The sequence below is a fragment of the Mesoplodon densirostris genome, chromosome X (assembly GCF_025265405.1).
Source record: "Mesoplodon densirostris isolate mMesDen1 chromosome X, mMesDen1 primary haplotype, whole genome shotgun sequence".
Lineage (NCBI taxonomy): Eukaryota > Metazoa > Chordata > Mammalia > Artiodactyla > Ziphiidae > Mesoplodon > Mesoplodon densirostris.
The window spans coordinates 39859771-39877500 of record NC_082681.1 but is presented as its reverse complement, the minus strand read 5'-3'; the positions used below and the strand labels follow the sequence as shown (position 1 = coordinate 39877500).

Genomic DNA, 17730 nt, shown 5'->3' with positions numbered 1-17730 from the left:
TTTGATCACTTGGGCTGTGTCCCTCAATTACTACTTAAAGATAATGGGCATGTCATAACTGACTTCTATCAGAACTGAGACCTCAGCCCAGTAAATCCATTGCCAACATGAGTCTCTTTGATTCTCTTTGATTCAGCCACTACCTGAAAAGATTTCAGTAATTAATTGAGTAGAATCAAAAATAATGCTGAGATCTGAATAAATTATCCTGTAAAACTGTATGCCATGGGTCAGTTCAGTCCAAGAAGTCAACACTGTGGCTTGAGTTATCCAAAAGGGCTATTCACTGATCCTGTTCATTGAAACTAGCTTTTTACAATGGAAGGATTGACAGTAGTCAGTCACCAGAGGCCTCCTTGCTCTTTTCCTTCCTTCCATGGTGCGCGTTTATCTGATGGTCCTTTGATTTCCATGCATATTCTCTTCTATTGTTAAGGAAGTGTCTCATACGCATTATTGATATTTTCCTCTTGTTATGTAATATGACCGAATGCAGAGACTAACTGCACATTGCCTTCTTAATGGAAATATAGAAGGGTCTCCACTTCCTTAGGCCTGAGTCAACGTCTTTTTCTTCTCTTGTTGTAGCTACTTAGTGGGTGATGAACTATGGGTAGTCATGGAATACTTGGCTGGTGGCTCTTTGACTGATGTGGTCACAGAGACCTGTATGGATGAAGGACAGATAGCAGCCGTCTGCAGAGAGGTAAGAAAATAGAGCATTTCTCTGGTTGATGAGAACACCAAGATTGACAGTCTTTTATCTTTGATTATTCAGAATGTTTGTAATGTCAAAGTAGCAATAGTACATCTTTTGTACTAAAAAACAATTGAAGATCCTAATTCCAATTTAAATCCTAACCCTCCCTCCCCAGCCCCTTTGTTTATTTTAGTTGCTTTGCTATGGATCTTTTTGAGTTTGATTATGCCATTCACGAGGTGCCATATCTAAGCCTGCATGCTGGAGTCTTGGTGAATATGGAAAACAGTAATGTTGGCATGGAACTTCTTTCTGACTGGGGGGAATGTTTACATGACAGTTATTTTGCCTTGCATATGCAATGTAATCCATGTATAATATAGACCACATTATAATCCAGTCATTTTCTAGAAGGCAGTTTAAACAAGGTCCTCCCTCAGTCCAGAAAGTAGTTGCTTTCATTGTACAATCTTCACCTCCCTTGGAGCCCTCCAGTGAGTCAGAGTGTCTGCCTCTTTTCCAATAACAGTGGCATATCCCTAGTTTCAAACTAAACGAAGGATATTTTATTATATTAATTTTTTCAATATTAAAAAAAAAAACACTCCTCATTGGAGTCTCATCTTGGGTGTTACCCTCTACCCCATTCGTTGAGGTTTTCTATAGACACAGGGAGGAACTCTAAGCCACTGAAACTTGAAAATCAATGATAGTAAAACGAAACCAAATACTTCCAGCTAGTCTTTTGTTGTTTTTTTAATTTTAAATTGTTCACTTAAATTTTCTCCTTCCCAGTATGCATACATATCCACCAAACACATATATTTTCTATTCATGCAATTAATCAAACTTAAAATATTCAGGGGATTCTTCAACCTTTAGCCTGTGGTTTCTGTCTTTTAGTATTACAATGCAAAGCCATTTCCAAACAAGTACCTATAGTTACTTCAGAGCCTAGAAGTGGTTCCCAAACCTGGTGGTTGGTCCATCAGAAATAGCTTGGGGCACTTGTTTTAAATGCAGATTCCAGGGTTCCACTCCAGACCTACTACATGAAATCATACCACAGATGCAGATGCTTACTGTATCTGTAAAAGACCAAGCTGAATCCATATCCTCCAGATAAGTAAGTCAAAGTATGATTATAGTAATTGGTTCATTTGGCTGTATTAACGATTTAGTGCTACTTATCACACCATCACTCTTCATGTCCAAGTCTGATTGGGGAGCTTTCACATGTATAACGCTAAGTTGCATTACTGATGTAAATGGTAACATGATTTCAAAATGGCGTTGAAAACCTTTAGTAATTTATTTCACCCAACAACATAAAATTATACCCTTGCCCAAAATTTATCTAGAAATGAAGCACATCTAAACAAATTTTTGTGATATAATTAGAACTTTTTTTTCCTGATTCAATAGTGCCTCCAAGCTTTGGATTTCTTGCACTCAAACCAAGTGATCCACAGAGACATAAAGAGTGACAATATTCTCCTTGGGATGGATGGCTCTGTTAAATTGAGTAGGTATTATGGTTCAGATGGCATTTGAGAGAGTGTCAGACTCTTTTACTGTCTATCTTGAGAAGAAAAGGGCTATTGAAAGTGATGGGTTTGAAGGCATTTAGAGCCCAGTTTCAGGTAAAGAATTTTTCTAATGTTGTGTTCCTGTAGATCGTGACCAGATTTAGGGGGTTCGATAGTTCAGAATTTCTAATGGCTTCCATCTGCTGGATGGCAAATACCTAATTAGAAAACTAAAAGATTCCGTAAGTTAGAGGGAACAGTGTGGGGAGGGAACCAGATTGAGGTCTAGTAAAAATGACATCACATCAGTCGGTTATTTCAGACCCGTTTAAAATCTGGACCAGCTGAGAGGTCAGGTAACAAAAGGATATGAGCCAGGCAGCTGTAGAAGCTCAGAGCCTAACTAAAGGAAAGTATGGCCATATCTGAAAGAGACCTCTTGTAAAAGAAAAATAATTTGAGCTAATTTTAACTGACTTTTCTTCTCTGCAGCTGATTTTGGGTTCTGTGCCCAGATCACCCCTGAGCAAAGTAAAAGAAGCACTATGGTGGGAACTCCCTACTGGATGGCACCTGAGGTGGTAACTCGAAAAGCTTATGGTCCAAAAGTTGATATCTGGTCTCTGGGGATTATGGCGATTGAAATGGTAGAAGGTGAACCCCCTTACCTTAATGAAAATCCACTCAGGGTAAGTTGAAAGAAAACTCAAGTACTTCATCCCCAGGAAAGGGAAAAAGCCAAATGTCATTTCTTGTCTTCACTAAAAGTGGCCAGAATGGGGTCTTTCATGGGACAAGTGACCTAGAAGCTTCAAGTTATAATTTTCAAAATTACTGAGTTATTTCCTGTTTTTCTTAAGATGTCTCAACAGTTTTTTCAAATGCTTCGATATCACTATTTCTAATGCCAGGGGTCTTTAAAATTCTTTAGTATAGCTTTCTGCTGTTAAAAAAATGTAGCTTCTTTTTTTAAAGCAAGATGTGGGAAGCAAACAGTATTTTTATCATATGCCATGGTTAAATGATCTATCTAGGAAACATTTACTTTATAATTACTTTAACAAAGTAAGTAAACACATTTCCAGAACAGCTATAATTTTTTAAATTAGATTTTGTTTCATTATCAGTAATGATTTATTGAGCAACAGCAGCATGGTGGGTAGTGAATGGAACACAAGATAGACACAGCACCAGCCTGGTGAAATCACAAACTTTATTAGACTGTCAAGTAGAAAATGAATGGAAATTGCTTGTGTTGGGTAACTCAGTTTGCTACTGCAGAATCAGAGGTTTGATTCTTACGTGGTCTGGTTACTTCTACGAAGAGAAAAGCTCCATTTTGGAGTCTACCACCACCATCTTTATTCAGAGAAAGGCAAAGGAGCATGAAAGAAATGCTTGCTCAGTACAGAAGTGAGCCAGTAGCTGTTTTGTTGAAAAAAGCCTAAAGGTGAGCCAGAAGCTGTTATATACCCAATATATAAAGGGCATCACACTATTGAGAAAAGGAAATATGCACTGATTCAAATTCTGATCTCAAAACCCATGCAGAGTGCCAGTGCCAAAGGCATCTTGCATACTGTTTGCTTCATTACCACTAAGAGTCTAACATTGAATTTTACCCTTAGTATACAAAAACCATTAGTAAATGGTTAAGTGTTTACACGTTAAGCTTATAAGATCCATATTCAAGCCAAATATATGTGTCTTTCTGTACATGTAAAGAAACCTACAAACTAATTATCTAGTTATTTTGCAGTTGAACGTTTTGTAATTGGGAGCTGCATTCCCCATGTATGGAGAGGGGGACAGCCTCCTCCTCGCCCCCTCCTAATTTCTCTCTGGTACTTGGCCTCTTGTCCTAGTCCCGGCACTGATTAGAAAATAACAGATAGAAGTGAATGGCCTAATGAATGCTATGGGCTATTGCTCTGGTCTCATGAAACAATCTGGAGGTACGATGTGGCTGAGTGGAAAAAGAAGGGGCATTTTCCCACCGTTTGTGGGTCAGCCCTCCATGAATTGAATCAAGCCCACCCCTGACCTATGGACCAGCGCGTCAGGATAATTACATGGGCTTGTTCTTATTGTTTAACCACCTTTGCCCATTAAGAAGTAGCAGTGAAAGAACACATCAGGTCTCTTGTTTCCATGGATTTCCTCCTCTAAGTCTTCGGAGTTTGGAGGCACTAAATGGATTATGGCTATTTTGCTTTCTGCCTTCTAATGAGTAATTTACAACCTACAAAACTTAAGGATTAAATCAATGGCTCTGTAAAGCAACTGGTCTCAGTAATGCATTTATTACCTTCTTCGTTCCCCAATTACAGTTGATCGCTCTTCAGCTAGGCTGCTAATCGTTAGAAAAAAGGAAACAAGTTTTAATCTTTATGGGCATCTTCTAGCCTAGGATTAGAGCTAATAATTAACAGCTTGTCTCTTAGGATCCACAGCCTTGTATCTAAATAAGTACTTGTAGATTAACAAGCCACCAGGTTCAGGAAGCCTACATTAAGGCTATAACACAAAGATTCATCAGAAAGACCACCCAGTTGAATTCCACTGACAAGGATTTACTCTCCATGTGTGATCAACCTCCAGTGACTCAGTCACCAAGTCCGTATGGTGCCGGCCCCCTATCTGTCTGCCAGGTGCCACAAGGACCTTTTAAGTTTTGATTTTAGATATGTTGTCCTCATGTTCTCTTAAATAAAAGCCAATGTCCCCGGCTATATGCCTTTATTTGGAATTTGAAAAATGTAGTCACTGAAACCCTGGAGAGATTAGACAGAAAAAGATATACCATGACCCTGTTGGAAGCCTGTGTTTTCTTGGATCCTGTTGAGCAGGCCATGTGTGGGGAAATTGAAAATCGCAGAACTTTGGGAGAGGTATAAAAGAGAACTGGCTTAGCCCTTCTTTCTTTAAAATCCTTCCAAGACCACCACTCATCCACCTCTTTGGGCTTTGAGGAGGAAAAAAAAGGAAGGAAGTGGAAGGGAGACAGAGTGGTAGAGTGAAGGCTAGCATGTTGATATGAAAGGCATTTGGCCCACGGAATCAGGCAAAACTGAGTGGGTCTCGGCTCCACAACCTGCCAGCTCTGTGACCTTCAGCAAGTCATTCAAAACCTTTATAAGCCTGTTTCCTGTGTGTAAAATTGGGACAATATCTCTCCTGCAGCGTTAGTGTGAAAACTAAATGAAATAATGCATGTAAACACCTAGCACAGTGTGTAGCTCATTGTAAGGAGAATGGGGGAGGGGATTTATATATCAATAGAAAAGTGAGAAAGGATCCTTAGAATACTTTTTACCCATTCATGAAGGGAGATTGGATTCCCCACTTCCCCCAAGAACTTCCCTTCCACACTGACTATACTCACATCCCTTCGAGCAGTGGAGGGTCCTCCACAGTTTAGTATAAATGACCATGAACAGGTAACACTGAGCAGCAGAGGTTAAAGGTAAAATCTGGGGCTGTACATTCGAAGGCTGTTTGCATTTCACTGTGGCTTTTTTTGTGTCTTTGTTGAGTCCGTTGGAACCTAGCAAACCCTCTTGAAATATTGCCTGTTAACATACCACTGATGCAAGGAATTAGCGACTCCCCCCTCCCCCCAGTTATAAAGCGGTTGGGATTTTTTTAATGTAAATTGCTCTGTACTAATTGACCTAATTTGCTCATAAGTTCCTCACTGCCTGAAGTCTTTGCACTCAACGTAATTGGCCTTGGATGCCTTGTTCTGTGACCCACGGGCATTTTTAGTGAAGCCTCCAATAATAAACTGCCTTTTTCTTTGTGTTTGCCAAAGTGACTGGAGTTAAAATCGATCTTTCCCTGTGGATATGCAAATCAAACGTTGGTACACTGCTCATCTCCCCAACTTTTGTGTTAATTTGAAGTTATCTTTTTATAAACGTGGGATTATAATGACCTGATTCTAAATAAGGAAGCACAATCATTTCCATAAATCAAATCTTCGGTTTGTTGTTGTTTTTATTCCTCAGCGCTAAGAGAGTGCCTCTTTATTAACTTGGCATTCCACATAATGGGGCTGTTCTTGTCAATGGCTTTTGAGGGATTTTGGTGTTGGTGAAACGTCTCAGTGACATCCAGTTGAGGTCCCTCCTGGACCCTGTGGATGAAGCCCTTTTTCTGTGTAATTTTCCAGACCTTTATCCTAGTTGAGATGAACTTTAAGTGTTCTCTTTCTACCCTTGCTTTAAGCATCTGTGAAACCGTATCCAACACTGGATCTTTGGAAGACAGTTTTCGGTATCAGGAAGAGATTATCTGAAGGCTTAAAATAGTATTTAGGATAGTATGTGAACCGCCTCTCCGGTACTAGTGGTTCTCCTCCTTGGTTGCACATTGGACTCATCTGTGGAGCTTCAAGAACAAATGACGTCAAGTTCCCACACCAAGGCCTAGAGCAAATACAAAGCTCTGTGGCAAGCCCTTTGTAGAACCCTGTCTATACTGAAAAACAGTTCTTCATCAACCCTCTTTGAGCATGGTCGCTCAACCAGAAAAGAGCATGCTATCATTCTGCCCACATTTCTCCTTTTCATCTAAAAAAAGTATCATGGGTCACTTTGTTGAAATCCTGACACACCCTGGCATTCTTTGATTTACCATTCCAGTGATGCTGTCAAAAAAGAAATGACATTAATTCAGTATATACCTCTATAATATGCCCATTTTCTTTTTCAATTTTGCTTCTCCTGCAAATGGAGTCCATCATTGCAATGTGCTAGCTGTTGTGTACATAACACATACTGGTGATAATAAAGCCTTCAGCCTGGCTACTCATGATTAGGAGTGCATAAACTGTATGGCCAGAGAGAAGGGAGGGCAGAAGTGTAAATTCAGACCTGTTGTCTACATTAAGAGGCTCCCTACTCCCCCTGTCCCCACACTTGAAGCACTACACACATGTTAGTTTATTCTTCTTTTTTAATTATAGAACCGGGGAAATTCTGGTTAGCTTGTATGTCTAGAGAAGAGAGTTAAGCAGAAGAAGAGACTCTCTAGCAACGAAAAAGCAGCAGCTAAGGGCCAAAGTGCTGGAACCTGTGTTGTGGATTGGAATGTCTGGGTTTGATGGCGCGTGCTCATTTGGAATTAAAGTCAGACATAAACTTCCTGAGCGCCAGAGAAGCAAGCATACTTTGCTAGCACTCAGTCAATATTGTTTTGAATGTATTTCAGGAAGAGCTGGGAGCATTCCCTTCTTTTTCCGTAAGCCACTATGGAACAGCAAGGTTTATTGATGGTTTGTTGACACGTCTACTTTGAGGGCAAACCTATGCCTAAAAGGAGGGGTGAGTTGGGATAACTGCAACTAAAATAATTATAGAACAGTAACAGGGTTTCTTTTTAATCAGAAAAAAATATTGCCTGTCAAAAGATAGACAGCTCTTAAGAATCATTGATTGTCAGGAATTTAGCATAGGAAAATGGGACCTAGCCATAGGAAAGCTGCAAGTCTCATTTAGATTGTACTTCAGAAGCAGACAGTTCAAACTGGTGAGTTATGACCCAGAAGACAGCCAAAGGAGAAATTGATTCCACAGCAAATGAAAATCTGAGACTCTGACCAGGCGAAGAGGAGGCAAAGAAAGATGACAAATGTGGTGACCAGGGACCTGCTGTTGGCCATGACTGATATTCCCTTATCCTACTGTTTATTATCTTATCATTCCTCAGTGTCCTTAAAGCAAGGCTTGGGAAGAAGCCAAGGATGCATATGCCCATTGCCCTAATAGGTACCAGACCTATAACTAAGTAGTTAAGTCCGTTGAAATCAAAGTTCATTCTAAATGGACAAATCACAGAGTGTGATGATGGACATTTGGCCCCTGAAATGCCCACTCACATGTTTATCCTATGGCTTTTGAAATCTGTGTTTTTGCCAATGAAAAATGACTTCACCAAGAAAATTAGGGTTAGCTTGATAATTAAGATAATTTCTGACCTTTGTCATCATTTTGAAATATACCTTTTCCAACCTGGTTGCAACATCACTTCAGAAGACCCTTTGCATTCTGATAAAAGGATACTCTGAGGTGTCTTGTGTAAGCCTCGCAGCAGAGAAAGTTAACTTGATTAAGGCAGTCTTAGCTCTGTAGCTGCAAGAGCCAACGTTCTAACAGTATCACCAAAAGCAGGCTGAACTTTTTGCTGTAGCTTTCTTCCTCCCTCCCTCCTTCCCCTCCTCCCTTCCTCCCTTCCTTCCTTCGTCCCTCTCAACCTCCCTTCCTCCCTCTTTCTTCTTTCCTTCCTTTCTTTTTCTTTTCTTTCCTTTCCTCCTTCCTCCTTCCTTCTTTTTTGTTTTTTTTCTTTTTTTATAAATTTCTTTCATTATTTATTTTTTGGCTGTGTTGGGTCTTCATTGCTGAGCGCAAGCTTTCTCTAGTTGCAGCGAGCGGGGGCTACTCTTTTTTTCATATTAAACTTTTTATTAAAACTGAGTCTTACAATATATTTAAAATGACATGTTCCACAGGCTACTCTTCATTGCGGTGTGCGGGCTTCTCACTGCGGTGGCTTCTCTTGTTGCGGAGCGTGGGCTCTAGGCGTGTGGGCTTCAGTAGTTGTAGCACACGGGCTCAGTAGTTGTGGCTTGTGGTCTCTAGAGCACAGGCTCAGTAGTTGTGGCACACAGGCTTAGTTGCTCCATGGCATGTGGGATCTTCCGGACCAGGACTTGAACCCGTGTCCTCTGCATTGGCAGACAGATTCTTAACCACTGTGCCACCAGGGAAATCCCCTTCCTTCTTTTTTAAAGCATTACCCCACTGCTTAGATGGCAAAATCCATCAGCACTTTTCATCTCTGTGTGGCCAGTGAATGTGACGGGACCAGACAAGGAACTATCTAGTGTCTCAACCAACGGTATGCATCATGTGAGTCAAAGAGCGAATTCTGTTCCCAGGTCTGCCAGTCAGGAGCCCCCTGACCTTGTATAGATTACTTCTTGCTGGGCCTCCATTTCCTTATCGTTTCAAACAAATGGAATTCGACAAGATTATTGGTTACCAATGGACGCTACGAATTCCATGGACTCCTAGAATTCCATGGAGATCCTTGGGGCCCAGGGGGGAGGTCATGTGGCTCTTGAGTCCACCAAAATAGTTCCTCTTTAACTTGTTTTCTGTATCGGAATTCCACATGAAATTTAGTTAAATAAAAGGGGAAACTCCTGGGTCTCTTACTCTGATTCTGTATTCTTAGGCTGTAGATAGGCTACAGCTTTCCGTGAGTGCCAGAAGGGCCAGGGTTTGAGTATGTGTTGTCTGTAGGAGTGCTTCCAGAGTTGTGACCTTCAGAAAGCTGCTTGGATACATCTCTGTCATCATCTCGTGACTAAGTCTGTATTCCATAGAGTGGAAAAATCCCCTTTTCCCTACCAAGAAAGACACTTGATCATGATGCAAAGCATGCTGCATGTGGGACTGGGCGAGCCCACTCTGACAGGAATCTTGGGGAGAAGCCAGGGAAGAGCAAAAGAGTGATAAAGCTGTTGCAGGGACCCATGATCTACACTTTGTGGTGTATTGGGAAGAATAGCATGTTATGGTATACAGAACTGTTCTGCTGATGAACTGCATATAAAACAGAAGTTGAAACCAATTTATGTGAGCAGTAATGTATGTTTCACAGATCATATCACAGTCCAGCTGGATTTTGATCCTAATATGGTAATTTGGAAAAGCTCCAGAGAATCAGGGATTTAGTCCCTTCCTGCTCCAATATTCTGAAGTGAGATAGGAACAAACGTATTACGGTAAACGGTATCTTGGAACTAGAAACTAGGTGTGGGTTGAAGAGAAAATGGCAGGTGAGGAAGTCAACATACCAAATATAGATGATGTTTTGAGAAGTTTTATGTAAGAAGGACCGGAGAAATGGGGCAGTAGCAGAATGGATCCTAAGATCGGGTCCCCTTGACCTTCCTGATTTGTTGAGCCTTTATCTTCATTTCTCTTCCTCTTCACTCCACTGACTACCTTCTCTCCCCATGGTACTTTGGCCCCAGTCCTTGTCCTGTATTTTCCTGCTCCCTCTGCTTTTTACAGCTTTTTTTCCCCTCTACCTCCTGCTCCATTTTGTTTTCCTGCTTTTCCATCTCTATGCCCACCCCTTCCCACTTCCACACCCCCTGTGGTTCTCAACCTTGGGTGTTGCTTGGGCTGCCCAGGGTGGCTTCCTGAGCACACGTAGCCTGTTCCACGTTTTCTGACAAGATCTATTAATCCTGAGAGATTAGGATGAGCATGTACATTATCAGACTCATCTGGTCTTTATTTTCTGGCAGTGGCCAGTTTTTTTTTTGGTTTTTAAAAAATAAATTTATTTATTTATTTTTTGGCTGTCTTGGGTCTGCTTTGCTGTGCGCAGGCTTTCTCTAGTTGCAGACAGCAGGGGCTGCTCTTCATTGTGGTGTGCAGGCTTCTCATTGTCATGGCTTCTCTTGTTGCAGAACACGGGCTCTAGGCACATGGGCTTCAGTAGTTGTAGCACGTGGGCTCAGTAGTTGTGGCTCTCGGGCTTCAGTAGTTGTGTCTCGCGGGCTCTAGAGCACAGGCTCAGTAGTTGTGGCACACAGGCTTAGTTGCTCCGCGGCATGTGGGATCTTCCCGGGCCAGGGCTCGAACCCATGTCCCCTGCATTGGCAGGCAGATTCTTAACCACTGCACCACCAGAGAAGCATAGTGGCCAGTTTTTTATGCTTGAAAGGAGCAGTCTAAAGCTAAGCCAAGACCTAATCAGTCAGTGGTACCTAATTACCTTTACCATCAAGCTATAATGGAATAGATCTGTAATAGGCTCAACAACAGCAGCAGAGCCCCCTACCCCTGTGCAGAATTTGGTGACAGATGAGAGCTACTATGCAAGACAAGTAGGGAACTAAGTTAGACCACAGTGCTTATTCAGTTATCACACTGAACCGTTGAGTTGAATAAGTCAAAATAGGGACTACAATGGTAGTTATAATATAGCAATTTCTTTTTTTTGTAGATTTGGCCCCATTTACTCTCTTCTTAGAAAGAAATGCCAGGGCTTTTCCTGAAATCCATAAACACATCAGAGGCAGTAATACACTCTGGCCTGTAACCTCTGAAATCCCAGGTCATGAGTAAACTAAGTCCTAAGGTGTCAAGTCCCTCATTGCCAAATCTCTCCCATAAAACACTCAAAGGTAGTTGAAAATTCCAAAGTGAGAAAGGAACCAAGACAGCAGTAGGTTACAGGCAACAACCAGAGGACACACTGCTTATGAACTCCCAGCATATATACAGACACTGGTGAATACAATATGAAGCCTAACTGGGCACCTGCCTTTTGTTCCCCATTTCGAAGTAAGTGGGAAAACAGTTGACCTCCAGGGGGTCCATTTCCTCTGGTAGAGGTAGAGGTAGAGTTGCACATGCTCAGTGTGCCTCATCTCTTGAAGAGACTTTGTCTGCCTCTGCTTACGAGAATTACTACCTCAGAGGCTGGGAACACTGTGCGGTGATGCCGTGCAGTGGTCAGGAGTGTGGACTCTGGGCTCACAGTCCTTGGATTCAGATATTGACTCCCTCATTGCTAGTTGTGTGATGTTGGGCAAATTATTATATTAACCCTACCTCCCTCAGTTTCTTCATTTGTCAATTGGGGATCATAATCATGTATAACTCAGGGAGTTGTTGTATGAATCAAGTGAGCTAATAGTAATCATTCAATAAATGCTAGCTAATAATATTTCCCATGAAAACAGTATTTATACAGATATTAAGATATAGATGAATAGCCCTTTGTCTTATAGTTACATTGTTTGTTTTTAAATTTATTTATTTTATTTATTTTTATTTTTGGCTTTGCACAGGCTTTCTCTAGTTGCAGTGAGCAGGGGCTACTCTTTGTTGTGGTGAGTGGCCTTCTCACTGTCGTGGCTTCTCTTGTTGCGGAGCACGGGTTCTAGAGCGCAGACTCAGTAGCCATGGTGCACGGCCTTATCTGCGGTATGTGGGATCTTCCCAGACCAGGGCTCGAACCCTTGTCCCCTGCATTGGCAGGCAGATGCTTAACTGCTGCGCCACCAGGGAAGCCCCAACATTGTTTGTTAAATAGACTTTTATGGGCCAGGCTGAGAGCCTGTTCACCATGTATAACACGATTTCCATGGGAAAATGTGTTTTGAGTCCCAAATATTCAACTTAGAAAGAAATGTTCACACCACACCCTCTCCTCTTTGTAAAGGGAGTCTTTATAACAGTGCTGGGACCTCTCAGGGTTACTAACACATTTCCGTTTAAGTCTCCTGGTTTGTCTTCTAACGTCTTAACCTAAACTTTATAAACTGTTAAAATGAACTGAAGTCACAAACTGAAGTTTTTTAATTAAATGGTTAGTCCAGTTGCAAAACTGCCGTAATGAAAATTTATTGGGTACATATGGATTGTTTTGGGACTTCTTTGGAGAAACGTGGTAACTTCTAAGATGACCACTTTGATCTTTTTTAACTGAGGAAATTGCCAATAAGGTAAATTGAATTATTCCTCCAACTGGGTAAAGTCGTTTTCTCTGAATACTAAGGTAAATTTAGTTGCACATCAGGGTCCGCAGAAAACTGCAAAGTTTGTGTGTTATTGCCAAGTGATATAGAGTTATTAAAAATTCCGGAACACCAGAAACTTCTAGGTAATATGTGTATCACAAAGAAGAAAGGCACCGTTTTCTGGCCAAAGGTTGTCTGTCTAACATTATAAATAAGGTAACGGGGCCTATGTTGCCTCACCTTAAGAATTAAACAGACCTTGTTTAATGATGTAGCTGAAGAAAAATCAAGAGCTCCTTCTCTGTTCACGATCAGTCAGAGAAGACTAAGTTGCTATGTTTCAACTTCCAGAGAGAACTTACTGTCTCCGCTTCCTCTCTGGGTTTGCCCAGAGCAGATTACCACGTTGTGGACCTCTTTCTCCAGCTTTCCCTCTCTTTGATGTCATCCCCTTACCTACATTGCTCATGGAGCTTTCTTCCTTCTCCCACGCTGAGGAGTTGGGTACTCAGAAGTTCCCACATTCCAAGCCTGTTCAACTCAGAAAGGGTGTTTTTGTCATTCTCTGTATATCTTCTTATATGTTTACTAGTTCACTTTAGGTTCTGAGCTTTAATACTTTGTAAAGTCTGTCATATTCCCAGCTCAATTATTAGATTTATTTATACATTTTGGCTCTCATTTCATTTAGCAACAAAAACATTTATTGAACACCTATTTTGAGCCAGTTGCCATAAAATTCAGAGATGATTGTGACACAATTCCTACCTTCACAGTCTAGGAAGACAGACCAGTGAACAAGTAACAAGTATTCACCCTACAATGTGAAAACAGACATATAAACAAAGGGCTATAGTAGCTCAAAGGAGGGAAGGACTAACTCTGTCTGCACGGTGAACACTATCCCAGTTTGCTTGGCACTGAGGGACATAGGACCTTCAGTAGTAAAACCCAGGACAGTCCCCAGAAAATCGAGGTGGCTATTCACCATATCCATCTGGGAGCAATGGAGAAGACTTTAAAAAGGAGGTGCCATTTGAAATAGAAATTATAAGGTAAGTAGAAGTTTACTAACCAGTTAAGGGAGCAGCATTTCAGGCAGATATAAAAGAGCATTTCTTACTATGGGAATGATGAAATAATTGGCATGAATAGTATGTCAGCTTTGGCCAATGTGTGTACGTATGTGGAGTTGGGGGAAGCAGGGCTCTAGGGTGAGAAGAGAACAGATGAGGACTAGAAAGGGAGGCGGGGCCAAATCATGGAGGACCTTCTATGCCATGCAAAGGAATCTTTACTACGTATGCCATGCAAAGGAATCTTTACTACGTCCTGTGTTTTCGAACAACTATAGTGATCTCTTGGTTCAAATTAAACCTTGCTTGGAAGCATGCATAAATAAAGAAAAAAGAAGTATTTCTCTGATTGAAACACATATGGGTGGGTGCAGGGTCCTAGAATCCCTACATCCATCTCCCTCTCCCACCTCTTTTCCCTCTTAGCTGTTCTTGAGGGGAATTTTGGAGAGTCCAGTTTGAAAACCACATCTGTGGACCATAGGGACCCACCAGAAATTGTTAAAGCAGAAAAATGGATGCCATGATGAGATTAAAGATGAGATAGATTGTTAAGGAAGATGGACTGAAGAATAAAAAGGCTTGAGTAAGAAAAAACCTATTGGGAGGCTATCGTAACAGTCCGAGGGAAGCCCAACCTTTAGCAGAGACAGTGGGAATAGAGGAAAGTGCATGGGTATGAATGACATTTCTAAAGGTTGCATGAACAGAAGCTACTAGACTGATTAGAGTGAAGGTTGGGGGAGGAGAAGGTTTCCAGCTGAGGAAGGAGGAGAAGTCAGGTATGAATCTGGGTTTCTTACTCAAGGAGCAACCAACTGTAAAGGAAATCTCTAGTCTAATTTCTTTTTTTTATTGAGGTATAGTTGATGTATGATATTATATAAGTTTCAGTTGTACATCATAGTGATTCACAGTTTTTAACGTTTATACTCCATTTATAGTTATTATAAAGGGTTGGCTGTAGTCCCCGTGCTGTACAATATAGCCTTGTTGCTTATTTACTTTATACATAGTAGTTTGTACCTCTTAACTCCCTACCCCTATCTTGCCCCTTCCCCCTTCCCTCTCCCTACTGGTAGCCACTAGTATGTTCTCTATGTCTGTGAGTCTGTTTCTGTTTTGTTATATACATTCATTTGTTTTATTTTTGAGATTCCACATGTAAGTGATATCGTATGGTATCTGTCTTTTTCTGATTTGCTGGGTATTATGCTAAGTGAAATAAGTCTAGTCTAATTTCTCAGCCAGCCCATTTTCTTTGAGTTTTCACTAACTCAGATAAAACCAGAATGTGATAAACTTGTGCCTAGACTGATTTTCCTTGATCTTTCTTCAGCTAAGACTTGACTTTGCTAGGAAAACGCTTTTTGCTGTGGTTGTTGTGTTGCCTACAACTGTTTTTGTCTCCCATTAGCAGGGCAGGCGGTAGCAATTTTCTTTTTTGCAAAGATAGGACCCAGCTTACACACAAGTTCATTTTTAAGTTAACTGTTTGGAACTCAGAGTGCATTTTCCCATAGAAACGGCATTATGCATAGTGAGTATGTTCCCAGGCCAGTCCACAAAGGCCAGTTTAGCCATAATATAACTAAAAGTGTGGATCTTTGCAATAGAAATTAGTTGGAAATAATACTGTTGCAATTAAAACGAAAACAATAGTTGGAAAAGAAATCGTCTGGGTTTTTGTTTCCCTTAAGGGGTAGTATTTGATGAAAAGCAGGTTTAATCCTAGGAGGACAAAGAGAAATAGATGAAGATTGTTGTGTAAATTGGATGGCACAGCTTTTTAGATTTCATTTTCTAAAGAGTTTGGGGGGGGGGGTTTAAGAATAAAAGCAGTCACGTTGATTGTAGAAAATTTGGAAAATTGAAAAATATGTTTTAAAAAATTAAGTCACTAATAATCCTACCACCCAGAGAGAACCACTGTTAACATGTTGGGGTGTTTCCTGTCAACCTTTTTCTTAGTAGGTGGATTGAAGAGAGGTGAGAAGGACTTGGGTATAAGTACTTGTGAGAAGCGAGATTATATGGAGTAGAATGTATTGAGCTAAGAATGGTGAAAAGAAAAAGAGAGAAAATGAAACAGTATGGCATGCACACAGACTTAGGGAGAGTGGAAAGGGAAAAAAGAGATGTGTTTGTTTAGGACCGGGTTTGGCTACAGGGCAGAAAAAAAGCCAGCAAAGGACGCAGAGTTCGGCGGAATTGTGGCCAGCTGAAATAAGAGAGTTTTAGGAGGAGTTAGCAAATGTAATTTGCAGTAACCAATTTCCTTTTAATGCAGGAACAAAGATGGTTTGTGAGGACAGGTGCCTCAAGCATCAATCATTAAGCCCATTGCTTAATTAGGTGGAGTAAACCAGTTCTCAAAGTGTGGTCCTGAAACCAGCAGCTTCAGTATCACCTGGGAACTTGTTAGAATGCAAACTCTCAGGCCCCTCTGCAGATTTACTGAATCAGAAACCTTGGGGGGTGACCCAGGAAACCTGTGTTTTAACAAGCCCTTTAGGTGATTCTGGTGCCTGCTATAAGTTGACAGCCACTGGATTAAACGGTCCTTTCTAACCCTTTCTAAAGTACATCTCTGGAGGTTTCTGGAAAGGAGCAGAGATGTCCTGACCAGCTGATGAAAACCGGCCTGGGAAAGGAGGTTGATAGAAATATTTTTGATAATAATATTAGGAGCCATGGTGGAAAAGGGGGCTGATAATTTGCTGCAAAGTTCAAGCAAGTTCAAGAGGGAGCATGTCTTCATGATAGTTAGGAGTCTGGTCACATAGGCAGGCATAACGCTGGTGGTAATACCTGCAGGAAAACTCCTATTTAGCCTTCAAGACCCTGTTCAAATGCCAAGCTCCTCTGTGAAGCTTTCTCTGACCTCTGGTGTAAATTGTTTCATCCTTACGTTGACTTAGCACTTTCTGTGTTTCTCTGTTAGCTCTTGTCTCACGGTATGGTAGCTATCTATACGTCTCTCTGTTTCACTAAATTGTGTCATCTTTGAAAGTAGGGCATTCTGTTATTCATCTTTGGATCTCCAGTGTTTAATATGGTACCTGATACATACTCAGTGCTCTAGAATAGTTTGCTTAGAGGAGGCATGAGGAATGGCCAGCTTTTTATGGCTGCGGAGCCTTTGAAATATGGGTTTACTTTTGTGAATTAACCATGGTTCTGGGTCCCACTCTCGGCCTGGAAGGCCAGGGCCCTTGATTCTGTCAGCACACCATGAGTTGATATCTCTCAGTGGTGGCCTTCCACAGCAAAGATCTCAGAGATATATTAGCAACTAATTATTTTACAGTAGGATACAGGATTATTAATGTCAACTTTTCTTATATTTTCTCTTATTATAGGTAGACCTTCATGGGGAACCTGATTAAAATCTATAGGGATACATCTGCTACAGGATAAAAGTACTTGAGTCCTTGGGCCCCAAGGGTTACTTCTCATCCAGGCACTGCCATCTTCTGATTCTCTGTACTTCTCTGATTGCATAATGTAGTCTGTTCATCCCTGGTCCGCTCACAAATATTCTCCAATCAAGATAAACAGTCAGTAAATTACAATCACCTTGGCAACGGTGCCTTCCAGAGGTTATACTTAGGTCGACATGATTGGATGTGTGTGTGTTTCCTCAACTCTTTAGTCACAGATTCCTTGGTTTCATTTCCTAGGTGGTTAATCACACATTCATTATATATGGATTTTTTTCTGGCTTAACTCTCAAAGGACAGCCTTATAACCTTATTTCCAAGCTTTTGGGGGTGGGGCACCTCACTGTCACCTCAGTTACTGCCAAGAGTAACCACTTCTAAATGTTACAGAAACTTTGCAGTATATGTCAGTGTCATTCTCTAAAATGGAATT

General features: G+C 41.1%; 1 protein-coding gene across 7 annotated transcripts in view; it reads left to right on the top strand.

The window, feature by feature from the left end:
* Positions 1-17730, top strand: part of PAK3 (p21 (RAC1) activated kinase 3) — a 117980-nt gene that overhangs the window by 94310 nt on the left and 5940 nt on the right. For all 7 annotated transcript variants that reach the window (XM_060088104.1, XM_060088102.1, XM_060088103.1 and 4 more), the window contains 3 exons: positions 589-706; positions 2126-2225; positions 2722-2918. In XM_060088104.1, coding sequence (XP_059944087.1) covers positions 589-706; positions 2126-2225; positions 2722-2918 — 415 coding nt within the window. The remainder of the gene's footprint in view (positions 1-588; positions 707-2125; positions 2226-2721; positions 2919-17730) is intronic.